The sequence below is a fragment of the Eschrichtius robustus genome, chromosome 7, assembly GCF_028021215.1.
Source record: "Eschrichtius robustus isolate mEscRob2 chromosome 7, mEscRob2.pri, whole genome shotgun sequence".
NCBI lineage: Eukaryota > Metazoa > Chordata > Mammalia > Artiodactyla > Eschrichtiidae > Eschrichtius > Eschrichtius robustus.
Window position 1 is genome coordinate 87,234,573 of NC_090830.1, and position 14,711 is coordinate 87,249,283.

Here is a 14,711-nt window from a genome sequence, read left to right on the forward strand (position 1 = left end):
ATGTGGGATTTAGTTCTCTAACCAAGGATTAAACCCGGGCCCCCTGCATTGGGAGCATGGTGTCTTACCCACTGGACCACTAGGGAAGTGCCCCCTTTTTTTTTAGTGAATTTTCTAAACTATTTTTCCAAAGCCTCTCTTCTTGTCATGTATGGCCTATGAAGTGTGTGTTACTTTAGCTTGTGTTTATTTAGTGTTTTATGCAGAGATTTCCTTGAATGCCAGATGGCAAATAAAAAGAAAGAAAAGAAAAAAAGAGGGAGAGAGGAAGAGTGAGAGGAAGAGGAAGGGAATAAGGGAAAGAAGAAGAGAAGGGGGCAGAGAAAGAACAAAGAATTAAAAGGAAGGAGAATTAAAAGATCTTACAGTCAAAATTTAAAAAAAAAAACCCATTCAGTGTCTCTCTGCATATTGGCTCTGTGTTGGGGCACTCCTTCAATCTTTAGCCTGACCATTTACAGTTCTACCTTAGCCTTCACTTGCTACTTTTTCTAGGCCTAGAGATCAGCCAGAGGTGAAAGTTTTGGGCTTTCTTAGGTCTTTAATGAGAATACATTCTGCCCTGGGCATTTTTGTGGCTTTCTAAATTCCCAACGTACGTGGCACTTTTGAATTACCTAATTTCCCAAAGAAATTCTCTCCCCAGCCTTTTTTCTCAGTCTTTTAGTATTCTATTATATCAACTATAATCTTTTGCCCCAGGGTGATTGTGGATTGTTTGTTTGACTTACTGTGGTTTTTGAGCAGTGCCCACAGCTTTTCTGCCTGAGTGAATTCCAAGTTGGGCAAAACAAAGAAAAACACTTTGTGTTAGTCATTCAGGTAAACCCCAGACAGGTTAGAGCGGACAAACACAGTATTTCGTGAATAAGTTTGTCACTGTGCCCTTTGGAACCAGGTAGCAGAGTCCCACACTGGGAACAAGGTCTACTTTAAGTCTGCAGTCAAGCTGGGGAGGGGCATATGGGAAAGGCCAGTCTCAATGATAATTGGAATGCAGATTGTTGCAGCAATTCTGGGAAATGGTTTAGCCGTTTCTTATGAAGTTAAACATAAACTCACTATATCACCGAACAGTCCTACTCACTTGGGTATTTACTCTAGAGAAATGAAATCTTATATTCACACAAAAACCTGTACATGAATGTTCATAGTAGCTTTATTTATAATAACTAAACACTGGAAAAACCAGTTTACTTCAGTGAGTAAGTGGATGCACAAACTGTTACATCCATGCAATGGAATGCTATTCACTAGTAAAAAGTAATGAGTTACTGATATATTCAATGATTTAGATTAATCATAAAGGCATTCTGCCAAGTGAAATAAGCCAGTCCCAAAAGGTTACATACTGTATGATTGCATTTATATGACATTCTTAAAAAACACAACTATAGTGATAGAGAACAGATCATTGTCTGCTAGGGGTGGTGGGTGGGAGAGGGTGTAATTAAAACTGGATAGGACAAGGAACTTTCTTTGGGTGAAGAAATTGTTATGTGTCCTGATTATATTGGTGATTACACAAACTTATATGTGTTTTAAAATTCATAAACTGTATGCCAAAAGAAAAAATTAATTTTACTGCATGGTGATGAATACAAACTGGTGATGAAGTCCTTTATTTGCCAGAAACATTTAGGCTTTCTTCAGTGTATTACTGAAGGAGAAACTTGTTAAGGAAGCACTGGCCTACCGTCTCATAGTTCACTCTTTTTGAATGGAAAAGCATTCTCAGAGACCAAGGAAGTTCTGTGGCACTTCTGCTCATATGTGTTTAGTCAGGGTTTTAATTCCAGTGAGACTTGTGGGAAGCCTCTGGAAGCCAGACAGTATAGAAACTTATGTTTTCATTGTCATACTCCCAGCTAATGGCTGCGCTAGATCGTCTCCCAGGTGTATGTGGATGTTGGCTCCCAACAGATGCAGGCTTGCCAGTGAGAGGAAGAGCCTGCCATCACAAACATGGAAGAGAAACACTTTCCCATGTTAAGCAGTCTCCATGCTTACATGGCTTCCTTTCTTCCTATAATAATGCATTTCCTAGGCTGTGCAAATGACAGATTTCTACACTAGTGAAGAAAAATTATAATAATTTCTTTTCTTATCTGTTTGCCTGAATCCTTTCTGAAAGGTCTAATAATATCTCTGATACAACTCTTCTCAAAATCTGATATTGGAGAAAGAGACCTTCTATGGGAATGTGGGAAGAACTGTCTAAGACAGATATTAGAATCCAGTCTTCTCAGTCAGCATTGTGTCTCTTGTCAAACTCATTATTCAACAACTTTCAGTTGTCATCTATGTGATAGTGACTCCCACACCTCAGCTCCACTCCCCTGTATATTTAGTTGTCTGGTGGACATGTCTTCTTGAAGATGCAGCAGGCATGTCAAAACTGTCAGGTTCTGATATTATTTATTAATTTTTTATCTCCTATCAGATCTGGTCATCCTTTTTCAGTACTTTATTTCAGTGAATGGGAATCACCCACCTGTTTCTAAATCCAGGAACCAAGGAGTCATTCATGGCTCTTTCTTTACTTCTTAGTTAACTTTGGTTCTTTAGATCCTAACTCCTCAGTGTGTCTTATAATTGCTATTCTTTCATTGTCACTGACACTAATTAATATCAGGCTGCTGTCATATGTCACATGGATTCTGCAGTAGCTACAAAACTACTTTTTTTTTTTTCCCCATTTAAATCCATTGTCTACACTGTAACCAGAATAATGTTTCTTTAATGCAAATTTCAATTTGTCACTTCTTAAAACTCAACAGTCATATCCCTGTCATTGAGATACAGTCCAGACTCCTTAAGATGGCTGAAATAGTTGTTCATGATGTAGATATATTTCTGTCCCTTCCCCTTACACTCTGTTTGAGTGTTGTCTTAGTTCTAGCTACTGTAACAAAATACCGTAGGCTGAGTGGCTTGAACAGAGGCATTTATTTTTTACAGTTTTGGAGTCTGGAAGTCCTAGATCAAGGTGTTGGCAGATTCAGTTCCTAGTGAAGGCCCTCTTCACCCTTTAACAGAATCCTCACATGGTGGGGAGAGAGAGTGTGTGCTCTGGTCTCTTTTGCTTCCTCTAAGGACACTAATCCCATCATCGGGTCCCCACCATCATGACCTTGTCTAAACCTAATTATCTCCCAAAGGCCATATTTCCAAATAGCCTCATGTTGAGGGTTAGAGCTTCAACATATGAATTTGGGGGGGATGCACACACAAACATTCAGTCCATAACAAGTGTTAATGAGCTACTTGAAGTTATTTGAATAGAGCAGGTCAGCATACTATGTCCTGTAAGCGAAATTTGACCAACCACCAGTTTTTTTCACAGCCTGCAAACTAAGAATGCTTTTTACACTTCCAGAGGTTACACTTTAAATGGTTATATAAGTACCTACATAATATACTTGATTTTCTCTGTAGGCTTGCAAAATCTGAAATACTTTTCACCTTTTAAAAAGTTTTTGCCAACGTTTGGAATAGATTATGCTTTTTACTTCCTTGCCCTTACCATACTGTTTAAGCAGAATATAGTCTCCTCTTCCACGTTCTAGAGGCTGAATTTGTTGTTTCTTAGGTTGTCTTGACTTGAATTTGTTTTATTTAAAAAATTTTTTTTTATTTTATTTTTTAAATTTTTTGAACATCTTTATTGGAGTATAATTGCTTTACAATGGTCTGTTAGTTTCTGCTTTATAACAAAGTGAATCAGCTATACATATACATATATCCCCATATCTCCTCCCTCTTGTGTCTCCCTCCCACCCTCCCTATCCCACCCCTCTAGGTGGTCACAAAGCACCCAGCTGATCTCCCTGTGCTATGTGGCTGCTTCCCACTAGCTATCTGTTTTACATTTGGTAGTGTATATATGTCCATGCCACCCTCTCACTTCGTCCCAGCTTACCCTTCCCCCTCCCCATGTCCTCAAGTCCATTCTCTGTGTCTGCGTCTTTATTCCTGTCCTGCCCCTAGGTTCTTCAGAACCTTTTTTTTTTTTTTTTTAGATTCCATATATATGTGTTAGCATACGGTATTTGTTTTTCTCTGACTTCCCTCTGTATGACAGACTCTAGGTCCATCCACCTCACTACAAATAACTCAATTTCATTTCTTTTTATGGCTGAGTAATATTCCATTGTATATATGTGCCACGTCTTCTTTATCCATTCATCTGTTGATGGACACTTAGGTTGCTTCCACGTCCTGGCTTTGTAAATAGAGCTGCATTGAACATTGTGGTGCATGACTCTTTTTGAATTATGGTTTTCTCAGGGTATATGCCCAGTAGTGGGATTGCTGGGTCATATGGTAGTTCTATTTTTAGTTTTTTAAGGAACCTCCATACTGTTCTCCATAGTGGCTGTATCAATTTACATTCCCACCAACAGTGCAAGAGGGTTCCCTTTTCTCCACACCCTCTCCAGCATTTATTGTTTCTAGATTTTTTGATGATGGCCATTCTGACCGGTGTGAGGTGATACCTCATTGTAGTTTTGATTTGCATTTCTCTAATGATTAGTGATGTTGAGCATCCTTTCATGTGTTTGTTGGAAATCTGTATATCTTCTTTATAGAAATGTTTATTTAGGTCTTCTGCCCATTTTTGGATTGGCTTGTTTGTTTTTTTGGTATTGAGCTGCATGAGCTGCTTGTAAATTTTGGAAATTAATCCTTTGCCAGTTGCTTCATTTGCAAATATTTTCTCCCATTCTGAGGGTTGTCTTTTCATCTTGTTTGTGTTTTCCTTTGCTATGCAAAAGCTTTTAAGTTTCATTAGGTCCCATTTGTTTATTTTTGTTTTTATTTCCATTTCTCTAGGAGGTGGGTTAAAAAGGATCTTGTTGTGATTTATGTCATAGAGTGTTCTGCCTATGTTTTCCTCTAAGAGTTTTATAGTGTCTGGCATTACATTTAGGTCTTTAATCCATTTTGAGTTTATTTCTGTGTATGGTGTTAGGGAGTGTTCTAATTTCATTCTTTTACATGTAGCTGTCCAGTTTTCCCAGCACCACTTATTGAAGAGGCTGTCTTTTCTCCATTGTATATTCTTGCCTCCTTTATCAAAAATAAGGTGACCATATGTGTGTGGGTTTATCTCTGGTCCTTCTGTCCTGTTCCATTGATCTATATTTCTGTTTTTGTGCCAGTACCATACTGTCTTGATTACTGTAGCTTTGTAGTATAGTCTAAAGTCTGGGATCCTGATTCCTCCAGCTCTGTTTTTCTTAAGATTGCTTTGGCTATTCGGGGTCTTTTGTGTTTCCATACAAATTGTGAAATTTTTTGTTCTAGTTCTGTGAAAAATGCCATTGGTAGTTTGATAGGGATTGCACTGAATCTGTAGATTGCTTTGGGTAGTATAGTCATTTTCACAATGTTGATTCTTCCAATCCAAGAACATGGTATATCTCTCCATCTGTTTGTATCATCTTTAATTTCTTTCATAGTATCTTACAGTTTTCTGCATACAGGTCTTTTGTCCCTTTAGGTAGGTTTATTCCTAGGTATTTTATTCTTTTTGTTGCAATTGAATTTGTTTTAGATTGACTCTGATTTGCCAAGATATATATCCATGTGATATACCCTCATGGCACTTGGGAATACCATACTGTGAAGGAATTGTCTGTTTGAGGGGAGACAAGTAAACTTGGAGGGTTGTTGTGACTTTGTTAAATTAACGTTTGTTACATAGAGCCCCAAGATGTTGGCTGGTAAACCCCAATTCAACAAAAGACCACAAGGGAAATTGAAATAGAGAAGTTTATTACTCTCAGGTACTGGAGGAAGTACATGGCATGCCTGCAGGGGCCATATGGGAAAACGTGGCATGCCTCGAGGAGCCATACAAGGGCAAACAGAGTGGCAGGAACCTGGGGCACATGCTTTTATTATTAGGGTCTGTGGCTGGAGTGCTTTTAGGTTCCTGGGCTAAGGCTCGATTGGACAGTTCAAACCAAGAAGTGCAGGGTTTTGGTAAGCTCGGCAGTGGTCTTATCTAAGGTTTCACAAGGGGCAGTCCCTGGGAGGCAGGGGAGACTGTTGCTCACAAGGGCTGCTGGAGAAGTCCTGTTAGGAATTTACATTTGCTTGTGACTCTGGAACTGTTATCTAGGGCAGGCCCCTGCAGACTTCTTGGTCACAGAAAATGGATGCCAAGGCAGCAATATCATGGAGTAGTTTAGCAAACTCTCAAGATAGGGACTGTCTTTTTACATGAATATATCGTGTACCCAGAATTGTGCCTTGCATATACTGGTTTTCATATGTGTTGAATTTTTGATGGTATGTCTTGCGGTTGCCACATGGAGGCAGGATCAACTCCCCTCCCCCCAGATTTGTTCAGTGTCGAGAAAGATGATGCCACACATGTAGCAAGAGAATGTGAAAACATTTATTATTCACATAGTGAGACTTTCTGAGAACACCAGGACAGACACCCAAACTAGTCCAGAATGGCTCGAGTGAAGAGGGGAGAGGCAGGTGGCTCTGGTTATTATTGTGGTTAGGGGTTGGGCTGGGTTGAGGATTCCCACATGCAGGCTAGATTTGTGTGGTTTGAACTTCCCTGCTGTTGCCAAGGGAGGTTCACATTTTTTAGTGTGAAGTTTTGCTTATTATAAAAGCAGTATGTCCTTACTACAAAATCAAAAAAAGTGTAACAAGTCAAAATCAAAAAGAATACAAAGAACATAAGCACATGTTGTCTCACATAGTGGAAAATAATAACAGTTCTTTGGTTTATCACCATTCAGACATTTAAATGTATTTTTCAGCATTAAAGATGGAGTCATATTGTACATATATAATTGCTTCCTCCTCATCATTTTACAGAGCATCTTTCCATATGTCTAGATAAATTTCTGAAATATCATATATAATGATTTATTGATGAGTGTTAACTTGAAGCATAAATATGGATGGTTTTCCCTTTCTGTAATTATTGCTAACTGTGTCCCCCTTCCTTTTCCATTGAGCTTTCTTAGTAACTTCTCAAAGTGATACAATTTTTTCACCACTTCTGAATTCATTAGAACAGGCTCATTCCCATTCCCTAAGACTATGTTTTTAAATCTTCGTTATAAAATGAAACCTACAGAAAACCCTACAAAACAAATGTAGACTTTAGTTAGTTATTAAAAGTAGAACACCTTTTTGGCAGTGGTGGCAGTGCTCCTTTTGCTGACTGGTGCATCTCAGCAAGCCCTACTTTGGACTTAGAAAATGAGGTTCTATTGCCTTTGATTCTTTGCTGTGTCTTTAGTTGTCAGATTTGGCCTGGGGTGCCCAACATCATCTTGTTTCACACATATTCATACAAATAGCCAAATGTTTTAAATTGAAGATATGATTTTAGGAGTAAAATTATATAAGTTATAATACTTATTGCAGAAAATGAGAAAATACAGGTACTCTAATCAGAAAAAAAAAAGAAGAAAAAGAAAAATCTCATAATCCTAAAATAGTTAACCTGTGTTTTGGTTTTCTTCTAAGTTTTTTCCAATGCATATTATACAATGTTTTTTTCGTAAAATGGATAATTCTATATATGCTGTTTTAGAGACATGATTTTTTTTTTCCATTTAACATGTAGGCCTTTTCAGTGGAAGAAATGTATCTTTTATTTTAAGATGAAAAACATCTTGTGTTCATATTGATACTTCCCACTTATACTCAGGAACATAACATAGAATTTTTACTTAATTTCATTGTTTTTTACATCTTTATTTTCTTTTTCCTAAGATGAGAATCCATTTTTCAGCAAATACCAATATACACAAGTCTCAGAATAACAACACCATTATTACCATCTGTAATGTAATTACTGAAAATAGTTTGAGGATTTTTTTCCCCCACTTGAAATAGTTTCTCTCTGAGTGTTATACCATCAACTTGATATACAGATTCATTTATTTCAATTTAATGTTGACATTTAGGGATTCGTTGAAACATTATTTGTAAGAGCAAAAGATTGGAAACAAACTAGTTCGTATTTTTCCCCAATTAACATCTTTCTATGTCTGTAAATATATTTTTATTATCTTTTTTTAAGAACAACATCATATTCTGTTATATGACTGTATCATACTTCCTGTTTAACCATTTTTCTGTTGGACATTTAGCTCATTTCTACTTTTTTTGCCATTCTGTCCAATGCTACAATAACCACACTTATACATATATTTTTTGCATTTGTCTGTTTCTAAAGGATAAATTCTTAGGAGGGAAGACTTTGCCTTTTTAAAAAAGGTTTTAGCTAAATTTTAACAAATTGGCCTCCAGAAGGTTTGTATGAATACTGGATTCCTCTAAATCATGATAAATCCACATTGGTGTGGTAGCATTCTTTCCTACATTGTATTTATTGGCCGTTTATTTTCTATTTATTTTGTGAATTGTCCATTATGGCCTTTGCCAGTTTTTTTTTTTTTCCATATTCATTTTTTTGCTTGATTTTTTTTAGGAAGACTGTTTTAAGGACAGCAAATATTTCATAATGGAAAGAGGTTCTGCGAAATACCTTTTTCTTAAGCCAAGGTTAAATAATTATGCAGTTTTTTTGTTTGTTTTAAATAATAACAATTATTCCAATTACTCTTAGCTCTCAGTGGATCCTGGAAGGAAGGCCCAACATAAAATTGAAAAGATTTGTGTGGAATATCCAATATAGGGAACACTTCTAATTTTATTCATATTATCTGTAATAAAGTAGATATTCCCCTTCTGTGAGTGTTTTTCAAGGTCATAATCTCTCAGTCCCATTTAAAGATTTGTGAATTTGTGATCTTTTTACTTATATATACTAAGGCAAGATCTTGCAGTATTAGATCAGTTTTTGGATTGGAGGGATTCACTAGTGGGCTATAGGTCAAACTGAGTTCATTACCTTAAACTTAGTTTTTGTTTATTTAGTTATTTAGACTTCAGAATAAGAGTCTTCTAAAGCTAAACAGTACTTTTCTAAGGATAGATAATAGCTAACAAGATTGCAAATAGAACCCAAGAGGGACTGCTTATAACCAATTTGAGTAGTCCAGTCCTACTGTAGAGAAAGAACAAATTAAGGTAAACCAAGGAAGTAATAGTGGTGCTGAAAGTAGTAGTAGCAGCAGTGTGTGGCTCAGGAAAGGAAATGTAATAATGACATCATTAAAGACTCACTTCATTAATTTACGTAAGTAGTCAGATTCCTAGAGATAATAAAATACCACCTCCCATACCAAATATGAATATGTCTTGTGAGATTGTTTACCATTTTTGATTATTCATGTTATCAGGGAAGTTGTTAAAAGCATGGACTCAGAAGATTGACCTCCTGTTGTTCACATTCTGTTTTGGCCAGGGATTTAGATTTTCTGTGCATTAGTTTCATCGTGTATAATATGGAGATTATACTAGTCACTAAATCATAGTGAAGACTAAAGAAATCAATATCTGTGAAGTGCTTAGAACAGTATCTTGCAGATAGTGAGCACTGTGTAAATTTTAAAAAATACAAATAAAAATCTACTGGTGGGGAAGAAGACTAGGAAAAGGATGTTACAAATAGCTTAACCAAGTAAACCAGTTGAATCTATTTTTTTTTTAATTTTATCTTTAAAATCTATTCTTAGCCACACAAACATTGAGTAAAATAAGATTCTCATATAGTGATGTTCAAAAATAATGATTACACTGAGCTAGGTTATAGCATTTGTTCTGCTTTTGTTTACAGGATATTCTGAATAATCTTGAATCATGTGACCTTGAGGATGATGACCTTATGCTTGATGTGGATCTGCCTGAGGATGCACCTCTTGAGAATGGTAGGGGGGACAATATTGAACCTTCAGAAGTATATAGTTGAGCTACTTGACTATATCCAATTTGGTATTTGTTATTTACAGACTTCATTATCTCTATGGTGGTAGCCTTTTCAGGCTGAGAATTTATCTTAAGTGATGTTAAAGAGGTTCATTTGCAAAATTATTTAAATGTTTAAAACCTGACTTTGTAGGTCTTAGGTATAACTCTGTATGATGCAATAAGATTGTATACCTATATCCTAAAGTATCTGGTAGATAGGATTTGTCCTTTTTTCCCTTTGTCTTATCCAATTTTTTATTCCTTTGTCTCATTTTGATTTTAAGAAAACATAAATTTAGAGAAAAAGATATCATTTGACTTGTAAAACAGCAGCAAAAACCATTAAGTTAATAAGTACTTTAAAAAAAAGCAATTCTGGGAAAATGGTGACCTGAATGAATCATTCTGTCCTTTTTTTTTTTTTTAATTTATTTATTTATTTATTTGTGGCTGTGTTGGGTCTTCGTTTCTGTGCGAGGGCTTTCTCTAGTTGCGGCAAGTGGGGGCCACTCTTAATCGCGGTGCGCGGGCCTCTCACTATCGCGGCCTCTCTTGTTGCGGAGCACAGGCTCCAGACGCGCAGGCTCAGTAATTGTGGCTCATGGGCTTAGTTGCTCCGCGGCATGTGGGATCTTCCCAGACCAGGGCTCGAACCCGTGTCCCCTGCATTGGCAGGCAGATTCTCAACCACTGCGCCACCAGGGAAGCCCCATTCTATCCTTTTTACTCTCAAATCTGGTCTGTCTTCGTCTCTGGATCCCAGTAACTGCTGGAGTGGGGCTTTAGATAATCCATGTGCAAGAGGGGCCTAGGTGCTCTTGCCCCCACTGCCATAGCATTTGAAGGATTTTCTGTCTTAAAGACTTGTCAGGAACCAGAGACCAGCCTAGAAATCCTCTGGGGCAAGGGTTGAAATGAGGATCCTCCTGGAAGAAGAATCTCAGAGAGCTATGGATTCTCTGTTAGTCAACATTTGCCGGGTTTCTTAGGCCTTCCAGGGTCCAGGGATGAACTAAAAAGGGTAGTGAAGTCCTTTTTATACATGATGCTAGAAAAATGCAAGGATATTTCAGAGAGCGTGGTTGGTTGGTCTAGTGCTTCATCGAGGTACAAGGAGCCTGCTTGCTGTTCGCTTTTGTCATATTGGTCAGGGTTGTTTTGTTTGTTTTTTCTTTTCCCCTGCTGCCAGGATGCTGTATAATAATCACTCTTAGAATCTCAGTGGCTTTCAAAATAAACATTTATTTTTCTCATTCATGGATCTTTGTATTAGCTGGGACAGCTCAGGCTGTGGGACTGAGTTCAGGTCTACTCCTTGCTTCTTCATTTTGAAACCAGGACTCCTTGGAGCAGGTTGTGCTCATGGCAGATGGCAGAAGGACAACAGGGTGAGGAGAAGCATGCGTATAGTATCTCTTAAAGTCTTCACTTAGAACCAGCACAGTGTTACTTCTGCCCACATTCTGTTGACCAAAGCAAGTTACATGGCCAAGCCTAAGACCCGTGCGACTGGGAAGTATACTATATTCACAGTGCGAATCTCTGCGGCAGAGGACATTGGATGTATAAGTCTATTGAAGGACAGAGTGTAGAGCTGAGAACAGTATCTACTCTACCACAGGGGTAGAGACTGTTACATCTTCTTGTGGTTCTGCTGTCACTTGGGATACTCTAGCAATCAGTGCTGAGTTCTAGTCAACTGAGAAAGAAAAATCACAGCCAGTACCCAGGAAGAGGAACAGGGAAAACAGCAGAACTCCTGGGATTAGAGTGGCCGAAAGAGATAATAATGAGAGCACTTAGAGAGATTCAATTGCAGCACAATGCTTTCTGGAGCTTATTATAAAAGAAGATTTCCCAACAAAACAGTTCAATCGATGACAAAAAGCATAGTTGAAATCTGAATTAGTGGCCTAGAAGATCAAGTGGAAAAATATTTTAGAACACAGAAGAAAAATGTAAACCATTAATGATTATAAGGGAAAAAATAATGAGACTTTATGATCCAGGAGATTTAATGTGAAGTTTTAAGGGCTAGTAGTGAGGAATGAAGGATTTACCTCTGTGGAATAAATTATCTAATGCATTTTACTTTGACAGAACTATAACAACTTCTCTTTGGAAACCTTAGCTAAACCAGGAAGTAGAGAGATGGCATTGGTCTTAGCGCCTGCCTCATCTTTAGAGCACAACAAAAAGTTATCCATATATTAGGTAAAAGTAGAATCACAAGGCAATTTAAAGTTTCTGAGGTCTTGGTTGGGGACTTGTGAAAAGTAGGAGGGAACTCCGGAGATATAACATCTCACATATATTATAGATTTTCCTAGGAGAAGGCAAACAAGTATTGATTATTTTGAGCTAATTGAACACTGAAGAAAGCAGAACCTGGATCTAAAATATGTAGCCTTCAGAGGCACCAAAGATAAAACAGTATTTAGATTTGGTACTGCTGGGAAGGAGGGAATGACTATTCTCTTTATAGGTCTGAGGTCCTGAATGACTATACCCACTGCCACTGAGTTTTTATTGACAGGATAGGAATGTTACAAGGACTAGTACAAGGTTTAAGGAGTCTTCTAATATACTTAGACTATTGGTTTTAGTTCCCTTTAGCTTCTGGTTTTTGAAGCTATTATGCAAATTTGGGTAGAGTTTTGGGTGGATCACTCTGGATTTTATGGGTTCAGCCCCACTAATTCTGCCAATATCAGTGGAATTTTTGTCAACAAGAAGACTGGCACCTTGTTGAGATCTTTAGTTTGGGTTTGATTTGGACACAAGTTTGCTGTGACTTTATTATGAATAGGGAAGTCATCTGGGATTTCAAGGAAGAGTCCATGAAGAGAATATTTAGCTGGCAATTGCATTTGTGTACCTATTAATAAGGTAGCATATGTGGTAGCACAGACAAGGAAAGAATGTTTATTGGTCAAATGTTTCTTGGACAGTTATGGGCTAGGACTTGGGAACTGTCTGAGTTATTGGAGATAGCTACACTGGGTGATTTAGTGACACTGAGGGGGAGGTTATATAATAGTTACAGGGTTTAAAGTTGATACTATAGTGCCTATATCAGTAATATATTTGCAGGGTTGTCCTTTACTGTTTAGAAAATTTTATCTTTGAGTTTAGGTGTAAAACCTGAAATTGGGTGCTTGATTTTTCCCTCAGAACACTTTGACTAATCACCCACTTATTTTTTCTCTTTTATTTCTTAGGCAATGCAAGACAATTTTTCAGTGCCCTGCTATTTATCTATAAGTGTATCAAGAGACTCCTTTCTCCAGTGTTTAATTTACTGGGGTGGAGGCATCTCGTTATATGTGAAGGACATCATTTTATTCTGAGTCTTATTCTGCTTTTTTCTAAGTCTCTTTCCAAGTACTGGAAGTCTGGCAAGTGAGGAGGGAGACGAGGTCACATCTCTTTCAGAATCTGTTCCTGAATGCTATCTGATGGTGTTAGTCTATCTGTGAAATCTCTAGTGGATTTATTCTTCCTTTGCTTACAGAACTGAATCAGAGCCCAGTCTACGTTCACAGAAAAGACTTTGTTGACAGCCTCTGAAAGTCCTTTTCTAACTTCTGATTTCCTCTGCAATTGATGGAGTTCAGGACACACGACCCCAAAATATGGCACCTTGGCATATTGAATATTTTAAGCTGAAGGAGTTTGAGAAAATGGCAGAAGCAGAAAAGTCACTCTGATTTCCTCCCCCTCTTGCCCATCTTCCCTGAAACAGGTCATAAAACTGTCATGTGAGAGGTGCCTTCCCCATACCTAGAGGAAAGGAGCATCCTTATCTCTGAAGACAAAGTTAGACCAAGAAGATCCTAACAAACAGGCCTTGCTAAAGTTTCCCCCAGTTTACCACACTTAGACTCCTTAACCTGTCACATTCCTCCTTGACTGTCTACTCTTCATCAAGCCTAGCATAAAAATATACAGGTCTGTTTCTTTGGGTCTTCATTTCCTCATGAAGGCTCCCATTGTCACATATTAAATAAATTTGTATGCTTTTCTCCCATTAATCTATCTTGTCAGTTTTATTTTCAGGCCCTAAGAGAGTTGAGAAAAACTTTCCTCCTCTACACAATCGTGGGTTCTTAAGTCAACTTTAGGTTTTTCACACTGTGCTTTTTCTATTCTGTTTTTATGTACCTAGATTTCCTTCTAATGTATGAACTAATTGGTATAGATCTGGAGGCCCTGGATTATCAGTTGCTAAAAGTATTCTAAATTCTTCTGGAAATTTCTCCCAATCTTGTTTAGACCTTAGAAAGTCTGTAGCTATGACTCTCAGCTCAGGATGAGACCACATCCAAGTCAACCTTAAGAGAATCTTCCATCTTCTGAAGGAAGGTTCACTTTAAGAGGCATAGAGCTTTTTAGGTTTCTGGTCAGCTTGAGGGGTAGGGAAAGAGGTTAAAGGGAGAGATGGGGCAGAGGGAAACTGAACGTAGAATGAAGGAAGAGGAATAAAAGGAAAAAGGACTTTAGATTTGAGTAGCAATTTGGGAGGATCTAAAAAGAGAGATCATTTTCTTTTATATTTTTCTTTTACCTTGGTCAAGGAATCTCTTAAGGAAATTTTGGAATCTGAATTTCTTTTAGCAGACCAGTGGGTATTTGAGATTTGCTTGCTTTTTGTTCTAAAGTGTCTCTCATATGAACAATTTGGTTATACCAAAGGCATAGTTGTATTGTTCATTCTCTTGCTCAGAAACTTGTAATGGTCACTCATTGCCTACAGATTAAAGCGTAGCATTTGGCACATTCATAGCATCATCGTTAGGTTTATGAAATTTCCATAGTATACATTTTCTTAGGTGTGATCTTTCTTCTAC

The 14,711-nt window shown here is 37.6% G+C and overlaps 1 protein-coding gene across 2 annotated transcripts in view; it reads left to right on the top strand.

Annotated features, from left to right (window-relative positions):
• CCSER2 (coiled-coil serine rich protein 2) overlaps positions 1–14,711 on the top strand; it is a 150,125-nt gene that overhangs the window by 58,956 nt on the left and 76,458 nt on the right. For both annotated transcript variants that reach the window (XM_068548000.1, XM_068548001.1), the window contains exon 4: positions 9,731–9,821. In XM_068548000.1, the coding sequence (XP_068404101.1) occupies positions 9,731–9,821 (91 nt within the window). The remainder of the gene's footprint in view (positions 1–9,730; positions 9,822–14,711) is intronic.